The 22052-nt window shown below is 45.7% G+C and overlaps 2 protein-coding genes across 8 annotated transcripts in view; both read left to right on the forward strand.

The window, feature by feature from the left end:
* The window catches only part of dip2bb (disco-interacting protein 2 homolog Bb), a 46926-nt gene extending 40674 nt beyond the window's left edge, over window positions 1-6252 (forward strand). For all 3 annotated transcript variants that reach the window (XM_041241601.1, XM_041241600.1, XM_041241602.1), the window contains 10 exons: window positions 200-309; window positions 1013-1143; window positions 1284-1452; window positions 2179-2349; window positions 2545-2606; window positions 2749-2806; window positions 3304-3378; window positions 3765-3939; window positions 4231-4354; window positions 4621-6252. In XM_041241601.1, the coding sequence (XP_041097535.1) occupies window positions 200-309; window positions 1013-1143; window positions 1284-1452; window positions 2179-2349; window positions 2545-2606; window positions 2749-2806; window positions 3304-3378; window positions 3765-3939; window positions 4231-4354; window positions 4621-4873 (1328 nt within the window). In that variant the 3' untranslated portion in view covers window positions 4874-6252. The remainder of the gene's footprint in view (window positions 1-199; window positions 310-1012; window positions 1144-1283; window positions 1453-2178; window positions 2350-2544; window positions 2607-2748; window positions 2807-3303; window positions 3379-3764; window positions 3940-4230; window positions 4355-4620) is intronic.
* A 4248-nt stretch (window positions 6253-10500) lies between these two features.
* atf1 (activating transcription factor 1) lies at window positions 10501-19770 on the forward strand. Of its 5 annotated transcripts, none has more exons than XM_041241606.1 (8): window positions 10501-10665; window positions 15161-15268; window positions 15958-16077; window positions 16512-16612; window positions 16940-17070; window positions 17438-17623; window positions 18216-18375; window positions 18924-19770. In XM_041241606.1, exons 2-8 carry the CDS (start codon window positions 15167-15169, stop codon window positions 19066-19068), a joined length of 945 nt encoding a protein of 314 aa, XP_041097540.1. In that variant the 5' UTR covers window positions 10501-10665; window positions 15161-15166; the 3' UTR covers window positions 19069-19770. The 5 variants fall into 5 exon arrangements, with proteins under 5 accessions (XP_041097540.1, XP_041097541.1, XP_041097542.1 ...); XM_041241607.1 differs by having other exon boundaries at window positions 10503-10665; window positions 15958-16062; window positions 18213-18375; XM_041241604.1 differs by having other exon boundaries at window positions 10504-10665; window positions 18213-18375.
* The last annotated feature ends 2282 nt before the right edge of the window (window positions 19771-22052 follow it).

Here is a 22052-nt window from a genome sequence, read left to right on the forward strand (position 1 = left end):
ATACATATACATACATGTCAAAGATGCAGTCAGAAATACTCAGTTATGAGATGTGTTCCCATCTACTGCACTGGACGACGTATTTAAGTGAAAGGTTCCTGCTGCTTCTTCGACTCCCCGGACGCCCCTGGCTTTCTTCCAGCACGGAGTCTCATTGCAGAGTCGGGTTATTTGTGTGTGTTTTTTTGCCCTGCTGCAGACGACCTTCCCCGCAGACGACCCCCTCAGATCTACAAGCCCCCCACAGCAGAGATGCTGGCCTACCTGGACTTCAGCGTGTCCACCACAGGCATGCTGACCGGGGTCAAGGTGAGCACGCATCCTCGGACGCACGCTGTTTAATTCCACAGCAGCAGCTCTGTGTGTGCAGACCAGGAGCTGCAGAGCTCAGACCAGCTTGCACATACAGCTGTAGCCAAAGGGCTTTGCATCACCCTGTAGATTTGAACTGCTTCATAGTCGAATCAAAGAAACTAGTAAATGATACCGCGAAAAGTCTACCGTGCAGCTCTGTGTGTGTGACTCTCTGTCTCTCCTGTCTCAGATCTCCCACGCTGTGTGTGTGTGTGTGTGTGTGACTCTCTGTCTCTCCTGTCTCAGATCCCCACGCTGCGGTCAGTGCTCTGTGTGTGTGTGTGTATGTGTGACTCTCTCTCTCTCAGATCTCCCACGCTGTGGTCAGTGCTCTGTGTGTGTGTGTGTGTGTGTGTGTGTGTGTGTGTGTGTGTGTGTGTGTGTGTGTGTGTGTGTGTGTGTGTGACTCTCTGTCTCTCCTGTCTCGGATCCCCACGCTGCGGTCAGTGCTCTGTGTGTGTGTGTGTATGTGTGACTCTCTCTCTCTCTGTCTCTCCTGTCTCAGATCTCCCACGCTGTGGTCAATGCTCTGTGTGTGTGTGTGTGTGTGTGTGTGTGTGTGACTCTCTGTCTCTCCTGTCTCGGATCCCCACGCTGCGGTCAGTGCTTTGTGTGTGTGTGTGTGTGACTCTCTCTCTCTCTGTCTCTCCTGTCTCAGATCTCCCACGCTGCGGTCAGTGCCCTGTGCCGCTCCATCAAGCTGCAGTGTGAGCTCTACTCCACTCGACAGATCGCAATCTGCCTGGATCCCTACTGTGGACTGGGCTTCGTGCTCTGGTGCCTGTGCAGGTAATGAAGACGGAGATCTCGGAACAAGCGAGTTCCTAAAGAAGAGCGTGTCTGGACGGGGGAATGAAACAGGGGCGGTTAAATTTTGCAGGGTGTGTGGGGTGCTGCTCTGACCTGTGTGCGCTCTCCCTTCTCCTCAGTGTGTACTCTGGTCACCAGTCCATCCTCATCCCTCCCATGGAGTTGGAGACTAACCTGTCCCTCTGGCTGTCGGCAGTCAGCCAGTACAAGATCAGAGACACCTTCTGCTCCTACTCTGTGATGGAGATGTGCACCAAGGGTCTGGGCACACAGACTGAGGCACTCAAGGTACAGGCTGTGCAGCAAGGGGCTGCAGCCCGGGGGGGGCTCCAGCGGGAGCAGAATCAGCATTAACACTGAGCGGAGGGAACACAGAGACACTTTCTCAGGAGCAGCGGCTTGAAACCTGCTTCCAGGAGACCTAGTTTGAGGTTGCTGCTGTTTCAAACCCCAAGGCTCCCCTGGTGTGCCGCACTGTGGTCTGAAACCTACATTCTCCTAAAACCAAGTTGCAAGCCACAAAGCAGCTTCGTGTTCCCTCAGCTGTAGAGGCAGCGGCAGCAAAATAGTCGTCATTTGTTTTATTGTTGTCTTAGTAGGACAGTCATCGCTGTTTGTCGTTAAACTTTTACAAATGTGACGATTTTTCAACGTTTTGACTAGAAGTCATTCCAAAAGATATATCGTATTGCAGGGATGGAAATAAGACTCCCATTGCGTAGCAGTTTGATCCATTCCTGGTTTAACAACACACACCCTGGGCTTGTTAGCTATACACCGGGGCTGATCGCAAATCTTAAAACCTGGAATGGATGAAACTGCTGTGCAATAGGATTCTGCTTCCCATCCCAGTAACGACAGTATTGCTACAGCCAAAAAGAGAGCCAGCTTATCCAGTGGCAATGAAACTGGTTTAAAAATGACAAGAACTTGTGATGTGTGTGTTGACCCCTCCTCTGTCTCTCTCGCTCTCTCTCCTCTCTCTCTCGCTCTGTCTCCTCTCTCCTCTCTCAGGCCCGTGGTATAAACCTGTCCTGTGTGCGTGCCTGCGTGGTGGTGGCGGAGGAGAGACCGCGCATCTTGCTCACGCAGTCCTTCTCCAAACTCTTCAAGGACCTGGGACTGTCCCCTCGAGCAGTCAGCACCTCCTTCGGGTCGAGAGTCAACCTGGCCATCAGCTTACAGGTAGAAATCAGAACGAAATCTCCACAACTGGAACTGAATTGATTTGTGTGGATGCGGGCGTGCTGCTGTACAGACGAATTTGAACGCGGTTGGCAGAGGGGCGATTGCTCGGCCGTATTCGAACCCTTACCTGTATGCACTTTTGCACAGCCTTTGCAATGTATATATAATAAACGTTTCCTTTCTTTAACACAGGGCACCACGGGGCCAGACCCCACGACGGTGTACGTGGACATGAAATCTCTGAGGCATGACAGGTAAGGAGCTCGGCTGCGTGCTCGTCTCGATCGTGTTAGCTTGTGGCATTTCAGCAGAGTGAGGGTTTGTGTTTTGTGAAACTTCACTCGTCTCTTCTGTGACGTTTTTGTAAGCTTCCACTGACTGCTCCTGTGTTTTCAGGGTTCGTTTGGTAGAAAAGGGAGCCCCACAAAGCCTTCCTCTCACTGAATCTGGAAAGGTAAGAAAGATGTTGAGAATTTTTTTTTTAAACTCCCAGCGCTGACCCTGTTAATCTCTCCAGACTCACAAACGAACCAGATTTTTAACTGCCCTCATCTACCTGCCAGTTGAATTTTCTCTAACGCTATCGTTTTGATCTCTTACTCCTAATTCTGTAAACCAGTTTGGAGATCATGTCGGGTTTTATTGGGGTTCAGCAGCACTGATTCCTGGAGCCCCGTTTGAGATTGGCATGTAAACACTGCGCACGCGCTTTCGAATTCAAAACGATCAATAGCAAAAGGATTGATTTCCCTGCACGTGTACAGCAATGCCCTGTATCCTCATCCCCTGGTCTAACTGCACAGCCAGGGCTTTGTGTGTGTGTGTGTGTGTGTGTGTGTGTGTGTGTGTGTGTGTGTGTGTGTGTGTGTGTGTGTGTGTGTGTTTGTGCTGCTGGCACTGTTCCAGCACGCTCCTGCATTATAATAACGATGCTCACTCTCCTTCTTCTAGATCCTGCCTGGGGTCAGGGTCGTTATTGTGAACCCGGAGACAAAGGGGCCCCTGGGGGACTCCCACCTGGGAGAGGTGAGTTGGGTTGAGTTTCAGCCACTTTTTGGGTCTCAGTGAAAACTGAGTTGCAGATTCCCTCCTAGTCTGTGTCCCAGACCTGCATCCAATTCTGATTCCACTTCCGATTCTGATTCTGATTCTAATTCCGATTGCAAGTACAGCAGAAGTGTTGAATGAAGTCCCCACATTAACATGTTTACTCTGTTTGTTGCAAAGAGCCCAGTAATAAACACAGGTAAACAAATACAGACTCTGTGACTGTATTATTTTTTTTCAAGGAAACGGGGTCACCAAAAGTGAGAAATGAATGCGTACCTGAGCTGTAATGGATGAGTGATTCCGCAGGTGTGCCGCGGTTCAGGTACAGTCGCACTGATTTCCCCGCCCCCTCTCTGTCCCAGGTGTGGGTGAGCAGCCCGCAGTGTTCCAGTGGATACTACACCATCTACGGAGATGAGAACCTCCAGGCCGACCACTTCAACACCAAGCTCAGTTTCGGGGACACCCAGACGCTGTGGGCTCGCACCGGGTACCTGGGCTTTGTGAAGAGGACCGAGTTGCTGGATGCTAGCGGAGGTGAGTCGGGGAGGGGACGAGGGGGGCTTGCCCTGCATTCAGATCTGATGCCACACTCCCTCCATTCAGCGGCCCCTCTAGCTTTGCACAGCTTTGATTTTATTTGCAAGCTCATAGTGGCGGGCGGAGTGAACCGTCCATAAGAGAAGCGCTCGATCGGAAGGGAACACCGCGGGAGGGCGAGACGCTGGGCTTGCAGCGCCGCGGTTCCTGCTGGAGGGGTGGGGGCCCCCGGGTGTCGTGTCTCTGCTGTGCGTGTTCTAAACGGCGCATTTTGTTGCTGTGACGCAGGTCGCCATGACGCCCTGTACGTGGTGGGAGCGCTGGACGAGACGCTGGAGCTGCGGGGGCTTCGCTACCATCCCATCGACATTGAGACCTCTGTGTCCCGAGCGCACAGGAGCATCGCGGAGTGGTGAGGGACACAGGACACTGCGCACGGGACACTGCACACAGGACACTGGACACTGCATACACACTGCACACAGGACACAGGACACTGCATACACACTGCACAGGAATGAAAGCACACCTTTTCTGATTTCTTTTTTTAAATACATTTTCTCAGACAATAAATACATCCCAAGTCTTACTGTTATATAACCCAATAAATAATGGCAAAAACAAACAAAAAATAACCTTCCTCGTGTGTGTGTGTGTCCTTCCCTCTCCGTCTCCCAGCGCCGTGTTCACGTGGACCAACCTGCTGGTGGTGGTGTCGGAGCTGTGCGGCTCGGAGCAGGAGGCTCTGGACCTGGTGCCGCTGGTCACCAACGTGGTCCTGGAGGAGCACCACCTCATCGTGGGCGTGGTGGTGGTCGTGGACCCTGGCGTGATTCCCATCAACTCGCGCGGGGAGAAGCAGCGCATGCACCTGCGGGACAGCTTCCTGGCAGATCAGCTGGACCCCATCTACGTGGCTTACAACATGTAGAGAGCGAGGAGCACCAGCGAGAACCTTCCAAAACTCAACGCTCAGACGGGCGGGGCGGGGGGGCCGGATCCACCTGGATCCGTGTCTCAGTAAGACACTACCCTTCCAGGACTTCTACAGCGAAGATAGATCTCTCGTCTGCCAGATCCCAACTCCACACAGGGATTTTGCGATATTCCCACTGCGGTGCAGAACGATGCAAGGGGATGGCTGTCTGGTGAGCCGAGGGCTGACCGTTCCCAGCATGACGCCGCCCATCTCTATAGAAATCAGGCGAGTTGCAGTAATAAGATGGCAAGCACACAGCGGTAGAGCCTCAACAAGATGCGAATTTACTGAATAACGAAAATGTATTGACCAACTGCACAGAGACCTCTGCAGTTGTCTCTTGGTCTAGTATCATCACCCCCTACACCCCACCCCCTTGCCTTATCGAACCCAAGTCTTAACGTTTCCGGCGCAGGGAATTGTTTCCCTGCCGCTGTGACACTGCCCCCTGCTGCTCGGAGGTAAACAGACGGACTGGCTTTGCAGAGGCAGCGAGGTCAACAGCACAGCAAGGTCGGCTCTTCTCAAACACCTTTTTTGAATATGTTTTTATTTTAATCTGCTGATGCTTGAGAGCTGCAGCGTTGAGTTTTGGAATTGCATACGCGCGGACTAATTTAAAAAAACAAAACTGAAATGCAATTTTAATTTTATTTCCATTATTATTATTATTATTTTTTTTTTGTGTGCGTGTGTTTACACATATAACACATGTAAACAGTATATTGGTGCAAAACAACAAAATATACTCAAATCATTTCAAGACAGCGGGACAAGTTGTTGCCTTATATCCTGTGGGAATTTTTATTGTTATTGTAATTATTTTACATGATTGCTTTTACTTGACTCCTGATTTTAATATTCCAGCCAGGGTCGGGCTTCAGTGTCTGTTTTTTCAATTTCATTTCCAAAGCAATTCCCAATTCCAATAATTAATATTTGAGATACATAGCCACTGTTGAGATTTCTTCATCTGCTTTCACTTGAAGCCAGTTTATCTGACTAACAAACAGAGGTTTCGATTTGAAGCGATTTGCAGCCGCTGTCTGGGAGAACCTCGTTTTAACCGAGTGCCACTGATTGATCAAGGGTGGGTTGGAATTGATTAAAGGGAACTGGGAATTGATTTTTTTAAAAGGAAATGGAATTCCCTCCCACCGGAATTCCAGCACCACTGGTACCTCAAACCTGTTTTCAAATCCCTATAATTTAAGTCCAGACCTGGTCCCTTGTATGTTGCTTAGAGATAATAGTAGATAGAAATATATTATAACGTTATTTTATAGAGATAAATGTACAGTTTTAAAAAGAAAATAAAGTTGTCTGAGAGAGGTTTGTACGCTGTGGATCTGTGAAATATATATATTTTATTTGAAAACACTGCGCAAAACTAGGAAAAAAACCCACGTCAACAAGACAAATGTGGTAACTCTTCTGGTAGCTTTGCACAGCTGCCAGTAGCATTTGTGCAGAACACACACACACACACACACACACACACACAAAAGTGATAAAACCAATTTAATCTGGTTTTAATCCAAGATTAGGCGACATGTTGGAGAGACTAAACTGAATCCAAAATACTATTTTATTTTTTATTTTTTGGCAACAAAAAAAAAAAAAAAAAAAATGCATGTGTTTTTGAAACCAACCTTTTTCGTTGTCCGTTTCCACCTGCAATGTGAAACCAGTCAGGGGAACAGCAGCTGGGACCCGGGACACTTGCACTGTGAAAATGCTCACGGAGACCGGCTTGTTCTGTCTCCAGTAGTTGCAGCTCCTTGAGTGCAGCTGGGTGGTCGGTCACAGTCTAGCTGTAATCTAGTTGTTTTGGTGGTTTTCATGAGAAGCCAGTGTTTTGGTTTATTCGTTACAGGTAGCACAGAGCGGTCTTACTGGCTTGCAGGGGCTGCGCACGGCTGTAGTTCATACAGATGTAAACGTTTACAGATATGTGTCCGTGTTTTTTTTGGAGAGCCTTGCCTCCGGGAGTCTGTGTTTTGAATCTTCCTCCTGATCGCATTCAGCAGGCTGATAAACCCTGAAGTTCAGTCTCAGTTTACAGTAAAGTTACCCACTTTGCAAAACTAACCACGGAGTAACGTTGCAGAGAGATCGTACAAAAAGGAGACAAAGAAAGGCAAATCCCTGTTGCGCATGAATATAAAGAAACACACACTTCGGCTCTGTTTGAGTTTTTATATGTTATTGTTTACAAGCTGCTGAGTTTCCGAGTCGAATGTACTTCAGTTTCTGTAGCTTTTCCAGCAATGCGGTTTTGTAATCCTGAATGGACCCCCCCCCAAAAACTTGATAAATGCAGGCTGCTGCTTTCTAAACGATTCGATATCGATGTGCGAAATCATCACACTTTATTTTATTTTTTTTGCATTTTTTAAAATGCTGATTTGTAAAAAAATAAAAATAAACTCTAAATAAATGCATTTGTTGTTTTTAAATACGTCGAGGAATTTGACCTGATAATAAAATCTAATGTTTTGTTTGCATATGCTGTTGAGACCCAAAATCCAAATTGCTTTCTTGCAAAGAAAAATAAGTGTGTGTGAGAGAGAGAGAGAGAGAGAGAGAGGTAGTCGGTGTCTAATAGTCTTTATTTAATTAAAGAGAACTGGGGCAGAATGGAAAGTTTCAATCTCGTTTTCCATTAGTTCGTATTGCAGATGCTTTTAAAGCAGGGTGTCCAGTCAGGCTCCTGGAGGGCCATTCATTATTCCACTCCGGTGTTAACAGCTAACGAGATAATGAACGGCATCGTGGGCAAGACCAGCGCTTCTCAAACCCGGTCCTGGGGACCCCCTGGGGCTGCTGGTTTCCATGCCAACCCAGCTCTCAATCACTGAACTAGACCCTGAATTCGACTGATCATTTGCTTAATTAGACCTTTTATTTATTTTTATTTTTTACTTGTTTTCAGCTCTTAAACAGTTGCAGTTCAACTTACTTATCACATGTTGTAGCTAACTTGAAATGTGCGATTGTTCAAGGGCTGAAAACAAGTCAAAAGGTCTAATTAAGCAAGTTATCGGTTCAATTCAGGGTCTAGCCAAATTCACATTTTTCTTGCTGAAATGTTGATTTTTTTTTTTTTTTTTTTTAGAAAGTGTCAAATTACAAAAATGCAGCTTGTGTTCTCGTTATTTGTTTTATAATTTAAAGGAAAATGCATTTGGTACTTAATGTGTGAAGTTTGAAATAAAGTCCTGCCCAGTTTAGCGACTGTGTGTATCCAGGCTGCACTGTGTGCTGCTACAGCAAGGAGAGACCTCGGCAAACAGTGGATTCCTCTCGCCGCGTCGCAGTGCAATGCAGATCCTAAACACAGAATGCAATCTGTGTCCGTACACAATCCCATAGAGAGACAGAGAGATGGAGAGAGAGAGATTTATCTGTACATTGTCTCATATGGATTCATGCTGCATTTCAGAACGCTGTGCAATACAACACAGTATACTGTGATGAAACCAACATGGGTTTTAGGATGTGTATATAAATATATATATGTGAAGCTGTTGAGTAAGACTGGGAACACAAAAGAACATATATATATATATATATATATATATATATATATATATATATATATATATATATATATATATATATATATATGGGGGTTTGCAATTGCTCATCATGTTAATATGAATGCCCATGTAATCCATGCCAGCATTGCTCTGTATGTCTTTAGCGAGTCTACAGTTCTTGCTGTCTTGTTTTGGTGATTATTTTTTGTTATTTTTTAATAATAATGCAGTGTATGCAGAGCACTAACAGTTTAAATATGAATGTGTAATAATAATAATAATAAAGATTTTTAGGTATTGTTGGAATTTTTGAAGACTATTAATGTTTTTTTGTATATTGGTGATAATTACTGTTTCATGTTTCAATTGCGAAACACACAAAGAGTAAAAAGGCTTTTATTTTGCTGCAATGCCGGTGTAGGGTTTTGTTTCACGGACAAAAAAAATAAAAACAGATTGTGTTTGAGCCCATGCTGAAACACCAGCGCCCCGTCCCTGCCCGTGATGGCACGGTTAAGCCTGGCAGGACGCAGACTGGGTGTCCTGGGTCCTGTGGAAGAAGCTTGACCTTTTTGACCCTTAACCCCTGAGATTCCAGTCATGTTTCTGAATCTCTTTTAGGAGGAAAATTAAGAAATTCAATACGCTTTCCAAGGACACTATGTGCTAAGACCATAAAACTGAGCACAAGTTAGATAATTCTGGATGCTATAATAATAATAATATTTATATTTGCCTTTCACAGAGGACCACCATCACAAAGCGCTTTACAGAGGCAGGCTGTGAACTGCGCATTATAGGCAGAGTCACTTGCAATAGGACATTAATTTAACATCTCCCCGCAGGACAGAGCACAAGGGGGTGAAGTGACTTGCTCAGGATCACACCCAGTGAGTCAGTCAGTGGCAGAGGTGGGATTTTGGAACCGGTTCTGGTTCCAAGCCCTGGACTTTAACCACTGGACCGCACCGCTGCCTCCTCCACACTGTATCGCTGCAGAAGAAGCACGCTGTGAACTGGCTGTCAGTACAGCAGTTGTCAGTGTTTTCTGCTGGGTGACTGTAGGATTTCTAAAGGGAGTTTAAATGGTCTATACCCCCCGCCCCCCCAGTATACCACAACCAGCAGGGTTTACAAGAGCTGAGAAGCAGGTTGAGGTGCGAATGGGTCACACAAACACTGGAGATGATTAGAAGAGATAGGGCTGTCCCCCTCCGAGAGTGGGAGACAGTCCTGCAGACACAGTGTTAACCCAATCCAAACATGTTGTTGAAATGAACAAAGAAGACATAGACAGGCTATTAACATTTTAAAACACGGGATAGACAGGTGATGGGAATTACAGGTATTAAACCTTTGACAGGGTTTGTTTTGTGTTTCAGTGGCGCTGAAGCACAGCCTAATCAATTAGACTCCGCTGTACACTTGCACAGCACAATGTGATACAGTTCTGTACTTCAAAATAAATAAATACAAAAGCAGGAGCAGGTCTGCACTGAGTCTGCAAACCTGCGTTAAGCGCTTCCTCCCCAGACCGCGTTTGCAACAGCATCACCTTTAACGCGAGGCTGGGGTCTGGGCCCAGCACCGCGACGCGATTGCTGTCAGGTTTTTTATTTATTAATCAGAGGTGGCAGCCCCAGTGGAGTGGTGTTAGTAGATAGGCTGCCTCTGCCTCATAAAGTATAAGAGACCTTGTTTGATTTGACTGATTTCGCTGACACGCATTTTGCGCCTCTGCAGCGCTGCGCTTGCGTTGCTGGCTTTTTATTTTTTTAAGCACCGGCGCCCTCTAGCGGCGGCTCGAAGCATCGCTCCCTTCAACAACAGGGGGCGGGGCGGGGGGGGGCGCTCTGAAAAAGCTTTCGTCCAATCAGCGAGCTCTAGCGGCCGAAAACGAAGTCACGCGGTCTAGAAAGTGGGCGGTGTTTGTTTCCCTTTGAAAAAAAAAAAAAAAAAAAAAAAAAAAAAAAAAAAAAAAAAAAAAAAAAAAAAACGTTTTTTTTTTTTATTTTTAAATTTAAAAAAAGATCAACGGATTCTCCCCCCCCCTCCTCCTCCTCCTCCTCCTCCTCCTCCTCCTCGAAACAGAGAGAAACAAAACCCGTCGAATAGAAACGAAAAAAAACACCCAAACAAACCAGCAACCGGAGGCGACTGCGAGCCCGCGGAGGAGAGAGGCAGCCCGGGTCCGGAGCCCAGGTAAATACCCCGCCCCGGCCGCGGCGGCTGGGTGCTCGCTGGCGGCGGCTCTGCCTCCCCGGCTCGGCGGCGCTGTGTGGAGGCGAAGCTGTTCAATGGCTGCCCGGGTCGCTGACGTGCTGCCGACGCGGTCCCTGCGTGCGGGGTGACTTTATACAGCCGCGAATAAACACGACGAAGCGGGGAGCCGGCGCTGAGAGACGCGCTCAGGGGGGCTGGGCGGGAAGCGAGCCTGCATCACACAAACAAACACACACAAACAAACAAACAAACACATACATACACACATGCAAACACACACACACACACGGTGTATTTACTTCAGTGTGTAGTTTCGCGCCGGAAAGCGCTTGCACGCTTAGGTTGTGTGTTTGTTTTTATGTAGTCCTGTTGTGTAATCGTTAATCGGATTTGTTTGTGGTATTTTCATTATTATTTTTTAATTTGGTTATAGATTGCTTTTTTTGTTTTGTTTTTTGATGTAGGTTGCAAGGCTTTGGACGAGTTCGGTTTCGTTTTTGAAAGTGTGTTTCTGTCGAAGCGAGGCGTGTTGTATTTATTGCTGTATTTGCTAGCGGTCCCTTTCGGTTTCGGTAGACGGGTTCAGAGCCGGCGGGCTCTCCCCGGGAATCGGCGCGCAGGAGGGGCTGCGGGTTGGGGTTCAATCAGCCAGCCATTTCTCAGGGACTTTTCCCCGCCGAAGGGTTTGTAATTGCAGATCTCCGAAATCTGTTGAGAACTGACCCTCATCCAAGTTCTTGCAAATAATAATAATAATAATAATAATAATAATAATACAAGTGGTTCCGATTGCACGCTGTTAAAGTAAACACGCGTGGCTGTGGTTTGTGGTCGTTTGCATTTAGTGGGAATGCCTGGCCGGTGTGCTCGGAGCAAGTTTACAGCACATTGCAGTATATATAGCCAGATTAAACACAGTCATGCATGTACTCCGGCTTGAGCGGCTTCGTTCACGCCGTGGATTACCGTATTCAAACTGAAAATCAAAACGGCACTGACGTTTCCCTGCGAGATATGCAAACCTCGCCACCAGTTTCCTCTCTTGTTAGCATTGTCGGAGGAGATCTCGATTCTGCTTCGCACGGTTTCGTATATGCTTTTCATATCCTGTGCGTTTGCTTTCTCGGTAATCGAGAGACAGAGAAAGAGCCACTGGCTTTCTCGACTGACATGCAGCGTGTGAAAGTAAATGTGATGCCCACAGTTGTGTTTGTCTGGCAAGCGTGACTCTGGCACAGTGAAGCAACAGCCCTGTTAACCCAGCAGAAGACACTGAAACGAGTTTCACACAGATACGCGTTTATTACCCACACAGTGTCACACAGCATTGCAGGAAGAGGCCACGGTCATGTCAGCGGAAAAATCATCTAGTGCGTTTTTAAATGCGAGAATATGTTCTGTAATGATAAAGATAAATCTCTCTCTTTTTTTTTTAAAGTTGGCATTGCAGATTATTCATTTCTGCGTAATGCAACTGTTAGTGATGCTGCCCCCTGCCCATGACAGCAGGTGTGGGGTGTTGCTGTACTGAAATGTTTTGGGCTGATGTAATCATTTCAGTAAGTAGTCATGATGATGGCAGTCTGGAGAACGTTCCTGGGGCTGTGACCCCACCCAGCTGGGTTGAGCGGTCTCACAGACACGTTATGAATTGCATGCCCCTAAAACACATTTCCACTTTACAGGACAGCATATCAAGCAGCTGCCGTTCGTTTCAAGTCAGACCACCACCACCAATAATCCCAAATGCTTATAGATGCATAGAAATGACAGCAGTAGGCAAGCTGAGTGGTTATAGTTCACCTTTCTTACCTGTTCGTTTTTATTAGTGCAATTCTTGTAGTCAGGATTAAGCTGAGGGGACACACAGCCACCTTGTGGCTTGCAACGTGGTTTCAGTCCACTGCGTGGCACACCAGGGGAGACTTGGGGTTTGATACAGCAGCAGCAGCCTCAGACTAGGTCTCCTGGAACCAGGTTTCAAGATGCTGTACCTGAAAAAGTGGCTTTGTGTTCCCTCAGCTTTAGACACACAACTCTGCTCGCAAAAGCTGTGTTTGCATTTTCCACGCTTCCTGTGCTGTTTTAAAAGATCTTAGACTGGCAACACCAGCTGAACGATGCTGCTGCCTGCTCTTAGTGCTGTGTGCACACTTTTATCAGTGTGATCTGCAGGACAGTCACTGCTAAACAACCATTCTCGATAGGAACGCTTTCCCAAACTGGGTCATAATGACAGTGGAAATGCAGCTTTAACCCTCCCAACACGCTGGGGTGAAAAACAGGTTGCCTGGGTCAGTGCCCTGGGTTATTAGCCACTGTGCTGGGGTTAATATCCCCTACCCTTTGACTGGCTCCTGTCACAGTTTGGATCGCGTTTGCACCAGGAAAGGGCACATCTGGGTGGCATGCAGCAGCCATTTTGTGCCTGCAGTTCACACAACACTAAGAGGAAGTGAAGGGGGTAAGCTAATGAGAGGAGAGGAGAGGAGAGGAGGAGGGGGTTATAATCCGAACAATAATGTAAACAGGACAGGGGAAAAAAATCTTTTAATGAAAGCTAGGAAATGACATGCCTTCTTCTGGATTTGCTTTTAAGAGCACTATGTTTACTTGGTAGATTACAGCTGCAGCTAGTGGTAGATCATTTACTTGCAATCCTAAGTGTTTATTCAAAAACCAATGCTGCATATGTGTTTAAAAAAAAAACAAAAAAAAACATTTAGTGATGCAGTGTGGAATAGCATTGAACCAGCCCTGCTATTCGCTCATTAATCAGGCCTAAGCACTGGAACTTAAACCACCCAGTTTAGATTACTTCCTCATTCAGGGTGCTTCAATCTAGTTTTTTGTGTTGTTGCTTTAATAAATCTTTCTTTTTGAAACGATCTATGCGCGTATGTTACTATGCACCTACTATCTGACTTATTGAAAGACACCCCTGAATATGCAGATCTCTGCATGGAAAACAAAGGCACACGTGGTTGGCAGGTAGACAGTAATTGCTGGCACCCGGTGTACACGCTGGGTTGGCCTGGATACTGTGCTGTGTTTGTTTCCTGAGTCTACAAGCTCTGCACAGCACAGTGCACGGTGGCATACCTCTGTGAGTGTGTGTGCTGCTTGACTGCGCACATGTCTGAGGTCATGTTTTTATGCAATGTTGTGACTAACCCAAACAAACAATGAAGTGGCGTTTGAGAATGTGCCTGCTTGCTTCGTCAACATCAAGCAGTACTTCTGATTGCAGCTGATCTGTTTGCTGTAAATATCAATCACAGATCGGCTGCCAGGGTCTAACAGCACTGAAAGAGCCTCCCACCTTCTAACATAAAACAAATATATAAATACTTTCCCTTTCGCTGGGTCGTGCACAGCACCTGCGATACTGCATTGCAAAAGAACAAGGTGTAGGTTTGTGCTTGTGTTATTCGGGCAGTAACATTACTGTTTCTGCCAGCCTGTTTTCCATACAAGATATGAAGAGAAACCTGACCTTGATCCTGCAGCAGCTTGCATGCTGGTGCACCGCCCCACCTGGTCCCTTCAAGATCTCTATGCAGCTGTATAATCCCTCGCCAGTGGCTTTCACGCGCACATTAGTGTGAGCGGTAAACTGGAAATGTTTTATCGTGTTTGCATCGCTGACGGTTGTAAACAGGAAATGAAACTAAGACAGTTGGTGGTGGTGTTTTTTTCTAGAGGGTTTGCTTTTTGCAAAATAGTAGATTTGAATGAAATTGAAAATTACCTTTCTATGCTGTTCTATTTAATGAAAGAAATGCTGCATGGCTGCTGTGTAAATGTGTACTGTTTGATAATCCCAACAATGGTCATAACGCTACCGCAGCCTATCAGACAACCAGAGCTGTTTCATCTACATGGGATACTCCTTTAAATAGGAACAAAAAAAGAGTTGTCTTCATAGCCCGGGGCACAGCTCTGAGCAAAGGTGTTGCATCACCCTATAGAACAAACTCATCTTGCTTCATAAAGTAGAATGAAACCTACTGAGTAATGTGATATTGCGAAATCTAACTTGAAGTCCTATACTACTATTGTGGCTTCTGGTAAACCATTTTTAAACTCGTCTTTTCAAATTACCGACATTTCAGAAGGGAAATTGTCATTGCCTCTCACATCCTGACTAAAATAAAGATGTGTTCCTCACCGCAGCTAGTCCACCTTTTTAGCTTGACTTCCTTCACTCTCAGAACTCACACAATGCCAGTTCCTCTTCACGGCATCAGCGCTTCAAGCAATTGAACGAGGGTTATCTACAGCATGATATCATCACCCCAGTGCAGGAGGAGGTAACTGCACGCTGCTGGTGTGGAGCGAGACACCAGTAGGCTTTTATTCCATTGAAAATGAGATGTAAAGAAAAGCCCATGTAGCATGTTTGCTTTGTTTTGAGCAGCTGAATACACAGTGCAGTTACACAAGTGTGTGTGTGTGTGTGCTTCCTTTATAGCTGATAATGGAGGAGGTGCAGCAGAACAACAGCAATGGCACTGAATCACAGACAATCACCATTCCAACCACATTGCATGCATCCCAGATCTCACAGATTGCACAACAGGTAAGGTGACCTTTTTATATATTCAGTAGAGGGGATGGGGGGTATGGGGGGATGGGGGTGCGGGGGGTGTAGGATGACAGGTATTTTAATCCTCCAAACATATATTAAGAACCAAAAAAGGGCTGATGTAATTTGCTGCATTGCATTTAGACTTTTGCAGTTCACAAAATCCGAGTAAGTTATCGTAACAGTATAGTTAGAGAAAATGACAGGTTGATGACGGCAGTTAGAAAGTGCTCCAGAAAAGTAATCGAAGCAACGCTGAAGTGTATTCCTTTATGGCGTCGTTGCTCAGAACGTGTGTGTGTGTCTTGTCTAAAATAACCATGTGTTCATTAGGGGAGTCTCTTACTGTTTGAACATGGTCCCAGTTAGTTTTGATGTTATTAACCACACCCTTATTCAACTTCTACCAAAGCAACTTCACTGTCCACGTACTCTGAACTTGTAAGTTTGTACATAGGCTGCTCTCAACTGCCTCCTCTGTAAATGAGGGAGTAAAACCATGTTCAGGCCACAATACAAAGAGAGTCTTCCCAAAAGTTAGAAACAAATTGCAGGGCGAGTGTAACCCTTAACCCAGTCTAATCTTATTTGGAAGCAATGTCCTTCGACTGATTTGTTCTTTAGTAACTGCAATTTTAAATTCGCAATTCCCTGCCCTCATTTTATTTTGTAATTCTGATCAGATGTCTTTGGGAGGCTCTCCAATAACGGTGGTTCAGCTGCCGAGTGGACAGCTTCAGGTTCAGAGTGTCATCCAGACAGCCCAGTCAGTCATCCAGTCACCTCAGGTACAGACTGTGCAGGTAGGTGTGTCTCACGAAACCAGTGCAGCTGTGAGCGATCGCAGCGAAATGTGATTCCAGTTTGAGACCACGCAAGGAGTTCAGTTGATAACCGCGTTCTTGTGATTCTCATCAAGTGTGTTTTATTCCAGTCGTTAAGTTAGCAGCGTGTTATTAATCCGTTTCTGTAAGGGTTTATGCACCTGTAATTCAGCATTTATTTGTATTTAATTTTGTGAGTCGCCTGTTTATTCTATAGCCTGTAGTGGTTTTCTTGCAAATGCTTGCCCTAGGCCTAAATCTCCATTTACAAAAAAGACTGAAAACATGACCTGAGAATTTAGCCCTTTCAACAAGCTTGTAACTACATGATCTGATCACCCTTGCTAAGAACCTGGCCACATCCTGAGGTCCACTCATGCTAGAAACTGGATTTTGTATTGAATATGGTTTAGGTATCATCGCTGTCTGACAGTGAAGATTCACAGGATTCCTCAGACAGTGCGGGTTCATCACAGAAATCAAGAGACATCCTAGCCAGGCGACCATCGTACAGGTACAGTCTCCACATCTTCTTCATTCAGTGAATCCCCTTTTTATAAACGTACAAAAAACAGTAACCCCTTCCAGGTACGTTGCCATAGCTACCTTGACCTTGAGTGTTCACATGCAGGTAAATTTGCTTACCTAGAGTGCTTCTGCTGGCAAACTCGGTCTGCCTATACTGACTCCAAGTGGCCTTTCTATAGAAGGTTTTGAGGATACAAAGGCCTTGTTGGGTTTGATTGTGAACCTGATGCACAGCGCATGCAGATTGACTCCACGTGGCTCTGACAGACCAGGGCTGTACAAATGAAGGCTTGGTTTAACTTCTCTCTTGCAGGAAGATATTGAACGACCTGTCTTCTGAGGAGATGGCAGCGCGCAATGACGAAGAGGAGAATGCTTCCTCTACGGGCATGACGACGATGACGGTACCGACGCCGATCTACCAGACCAGCACCGGCCAGTACTGTGAGTGTGCGGGGCCCGGCCCAGTCCGACTGCTCTTACGCACTTCAACCCTGTAATACCCACTGCTGTGTCAGTGCTTCGCCAACCCTCTCTTATTATTAGTCTTTAAATGCAGCCTCACAAGCCAGATGCAGTCCATAGTGTCGTCGGACAGGGGAAACTGAATCTAGTTAGATAAATACAGTAGCTTTCCTTTCCTTGGGCATTACAGGGTTAAAACTCCTGAGAACCTGTGACCCCCGGGCAGTTCTGAGAGTCGGGACTGATAATGTGGATCATTATGTGCTTTGGTTTTGTTTTAAGACATCATCAACTTGTATTTGCTTGAACTGTAATAAAAAGCTATTTTTGTATCATTATCTTTCAGTTGCGATAGGTCCTAATGGAGCGATCCAGCTGGCCAGCCCTGGGACAGACGGGATACAGGGTCTACAGACACTAACGATGACCAATTCTGGAGCCACAGCACATCAGGGGACCACCATTCTGCAGTACGCACAGACGTCAGACGGACAGCAGATACTGGTGCCCAGCAATCAAGTTGTGGTGCAGTGTAAGTGAAGCACTAGACAGGGCTAGCTTTATTTTATTACTCTCATTCTGCTTGTCTGTGTCCACAGCAGCGTTGCATTAGCAGTGGTTCTGCCCACCCTGTACACACTGCAGGCTAGCATGAACATAGTGTCCAGTTGGCCTGATTCACTCAGAGTTAACCCCTGAAGGTAGACAAGGAATTGAGCGCTTGTTCAAACAGTTTCTTCTTCAAATGTGTTTGAGAGCGACTCAAGCATCACAAGGAGCAAACTGAGCATTGGGACGAGCCGATCTGACCCGTCAGTACATTTCAAACCCTGTTTCGTGCACCTCATGGCAAATATCATGGTTTCTGGGACACAGCTGTACCTAAAACTCCGGTCACAGATGTGCACCGTTGTTTGTTTTTGGTAGTTTTGAAATTTAACACGAACGGAGGAGCGTGTATTAAATTAAGACGATTTTAAATGTTAAATTAAAAAACAATTTGCATTGGAAACAAACGCTGTGTAAATTAATAATAATCAGGGCCGATTTGTTGAAACTGCCTCTGGTCTGGAGAGAGAAATAGGGTTTGTTTTGATGTGGAATTTCGCATCTTGTTCCAGCAGCCGGAGGGGACATGCAGACGTACCAGATTCGAACGACCCCCACCACCACCACGTCCTTGCCACAGACTGTCGTGATGTCATCGCCGGTCACTCTCTCGTCTCACACCACCAAGTCGGACGACCCTCAGATGAAAAGGGAAATCAGACTAATGAAAAACAGGTAGGGCGTGGAAACGAGGGTTCGGTCACGAATTTGTTAGAAATTTGAAAACAGTTTGTGTGAACCCTATGGAGTTTGTCAAGTTACCCTAAAAATAAAATAAAAAAAAACATATATGCAATATAAAATAGATTCATCGATGGGAAACGTAACGTGGTGCAATTGTGCACACAGAGACTGAAGGTGGTATAGGATTTGTTTGTTTTGTATTGAAACATTTAAGGTGGAGCATTTTGGAAATGAAGTGTCCTTACACTGCTCGCCACGGTTCACACTTTGATTGCAAAACCTCCTTAAGCTGAGGGAACACGAAGCCGCTCTGAGGCTTGGAACTTGGTTCAGGAGACCAGGTTTCAGGCCACTGCACGGCACACCGGGGGAGGCTTGGGGCTTGATAGAGCGAGCCTCAAACTAGGTCTCCAGGGAGCAGGTTTCAAGCCGCTACTCCTGAGAAAGTGGCTCGGTGTTCCCTCGGCTTCAGATTGAGAAGCACCTCCCTAGAAACTCAGATCAGTTCCGTACAAACGCGTGTTTCGTTGATCCTCCAGGGAAGCAGCGCGGGAGTGCCGTAGGAAGAAGAAGGAATACGTGAAATGCCTGGAGAACCGCGTGGCAGTCCTGGAAAACCAGAACAAGACGCTCATCGAGGAACTGAAGACATTAAAAGATCTTTATTGCGTCAAAACGGGGTAAAGAAACATCGACGCCACGGGAGCGCTGAAAAAATGCATACAGACTTGTGGGTGGGGTTGGGAACTTTATTAATCCTTTTTACATAAAATTTAACTGTAAAGAAATCTGCCACGCGTTTCTACCTTTTAAAAAAGAACAATTTTAGTAGGTTTGTTATACAGTACTTGCATCTTTTTATTGTAGGACAATATAGAAAAATGACTAATATTAAGGACAAAGACACCAAAGCCGGATCCTGAGTTAACCCGACACGCTGTCACAGCGGCGTTTCTCAGTCCTGACGACCTGTACAGAGATTCGTCACTTTTTTTTCTTCTTCTTCGCAGTAGCAATCCCATTGACTTATTTTAGTATCATGAAGTGCAGTATTCTGTTTGTGTAACTATGCCTTGTGATCCATGTAAAATGTATGGGTAAGCAATTTCATTTTGTTGGCTGTGGTCCTTGATTTTGCTGAATAGGTACAGTAGAGACACCCCCCAATTCTTCAAAACTGACGCATTGAAAGTCTTTACAGTAACTATTTTAACGAGAAACTGCGTCCGCATCTCTGGGACAGCAGGCTGGGATCTCATAGCCTTGTTTTTTTTTTTTTTTTTTTCTGTAGATTTGGGAGTTGAATCTGTAATAAACAGCAAATCTAGAGGTATTTATTTGGATGGGTGTGACTCGTTCATGACAGGCACAGGGTTATTCAGAAGATGGTTATGACTGACGGGCCAGAAAGGGTTTTTAAAGAGCTGAGAAACATATCACTGTATCATCAGACACAAAGTAGTCCTGAATAGTGAGCGAGTAATAAAGTCAGACAGTTCTGTGTTGGTAATTATGAGAGGTAATGACTTCTCAGTAACTTTTGTCAAGGGATCCAGTACTGCCCTTGTGGCAATTGTTAAAGAAAGACTTTGTAAATACCATCTAACCCCCTGTGTGAGGGGTCTCTTTAGGGAATTTTAAAAGTAACATTTAAACTGTGGCAGTAAGACACCCAGCTGTTTCCAGTTGATTTTAATAAGACCCCTTTGTGTTTTTGTGAGTCTGTTTTAACACGGAACCGTTTCTAGATTTCTGCAAACGCAGCTTTGTCTGCTTGACAAGAGCTTTTTTATATGTTCAAGAAATAAAATCATTTTAAAAATCACTATCGTCCTAGATGTGTAGTCTTGCTACTGGCCTTGCAAGAGCTTTTGAGATGGGATAATGTGTAGTTATTGTTGTGGACGACAAGGGGGAGAAAAAAATAATGACCTTGTGCTTATGGTTTTTATTAATAATCTACAACTCAAAACGTGTTCATTCTGTGAGAGGTCTGTATTCTTCAGCATCTATTTATCTTTTAAGAACATTATTCCCATAAAGAACTATATATATATATATATAAATATATAAAATCCCTGTGTTTGGTGACAGAACAATAGTTTAGATTCTCCATCTCACTGTATCTGCTATAGAAACATAATGCTTTAACTCCTATGAAGCGTGCGTTAATTTCTTTTTTCAAAAGTTTTGTTGTCCAATGTAAATATATATATATATCCAAAAAAAGTCTCTGTTCCCTGTGTCTTTGACTCTTCGTATAATATATTGTTCTCATGGAATGGTACAATGAAACCGCTCCACTATTGGCATGCAACCTTTATCAAGTATGGTGCATGACCAAGTAAATGCAAACGTGTCAGTAACCAAAGGGTTAAACAGGATCTTCCTGTATCTAACCAGTGTGACAGCAGTCTCACGAGACCCTCGTGGTGTACTTTTGATCCTTCTATTTTCCAGCCTTCATTTTAACCCCTTTGCCTGCCCAGTGTCCTAATATAGTTGACAAAACAGGCATTAAATTGAGAAGATAGCCAGGGTGCATTTCTCTGCGGTGTGAAGCCAATTTCTACTGCCACAACGCTGCTATAAAGTCTGATGCAGATTCTTTACCTCCTGCCAGTGTTGGGAAGATAATACTAGAACAGTTTACAAAATCCAGGGGCTTTTATTTTGGGCTGCTGTTATTGTATGTGTCCGGTTTTACATTGCTCTTTTAAACCCAGTCTGTGTTGTGTTATTGAAGCACAGCAGTACGTATCCTGATGCTCACTGTGTGAAAGCTCTGGACAGCTAGCTAACTGTTCTGGTTCAGCGTTGCAGCTTCATCTGGTCAGTTAATTTCTTTAAAGAAAGAAATCTTCACCTCAAGCAGGACCCGGTGCAGTTCCCCCACGTGTCCACACGGGGGAGCCTGGTGCTGTATTGAGCCAGCCCAGCCCCTCCTCCGCTCCGCTGCATCAGCACAAAGCTGCCTGCTGCTTGCTGCAGATCCTCTCTCTCCTGGAATGGATTCACGGTTATTCCTCATCATTTTAATCTGGGAAGCATTGATTTCTCTGACGCACGGGTTAGTAGCACAGGCACTGGCCCCGGGTTTGGAAATTTAGTAGAGAACGGGAAAATCCTCTCTCGTTGTTTTTATAGATTTGTTTTCTCCCACATGAGAGAGGTCTGGGCGTTCGGCAGCTGTCTCTGAGCAAATAAACGGCTGCAGTGTTTCTATATGGTCACTTACATCCATGTTCGCTCACAAATGATAATGCTGTTAGACTTAGCGGGCAGGTTTGCCTGCTTCCTTCGCCCCACCATTATGAAGACTTGTACAACTCAGATCAATTCATTGAGTCGTTCAGAAAATATGAACCTCACAACAGTAACAGTGCCCTAAACCCACATACAAACACCCAGACAAACCCAGCGCACACACACTTCACCCAGGCACCGGGCAGGCACTGATACAAGCCAGCAGCGGTTTATTGAAGAAGACACAGTCACACAAGGAATATCAACAGCCTTGTGTTTCCTAGACGAGTCGGTTAATGAAGAACGCTCCAGCCAGGATCAGCAGCAGCGAGTCCAGCGGTGCCCAGCGCACAGAGCTGAGTGCGCAGCCACTCTGAACACTGCGCACCCAGTCCACGTAGCGAGCCGTGTGAACGTACACT

The sequence above is a fragment of the Polyodon spathula genome, unplaced genomic scaffold, assembly GCF_017654505.1.
Source record: "Polyodon spathula isolate WHYD16114869_AA unplaced genomic scaffold, ASM1765450v1 scaffolds_796, whole genome shotgun sequence".
Classification (NCBI taxonomy): domain Eukaryota; kingdom Metazoa; phylum Chordata; class Actinopteri; order Acipenseriformes; family Polyodontidae; genus Polyodon; species Polyodon spathula.

Coding starts and splice junctions, on each gene's coding strand:
- atf1 (XM_041241604.1), top strand. CDS start 15,167: ATGGAGGAGGTGCAGCAGAACAACAGCAATGGCACTGAATCACAGACA. Junction 16,078..16,511: donor CTCAGGTACAGACTGTGCAG/GTAGGTGTGTCT, acceptor AATATGGTTTAG/GTATCATCGCTGTCTGACAG. Junction 18,376..18,923: donor ATCAGACTAATGAAAAACAG/GTAGGGCGTGGA, acceptor TTGATCCTCCAG/GGAAGCAGCGCGGGAGTGCC.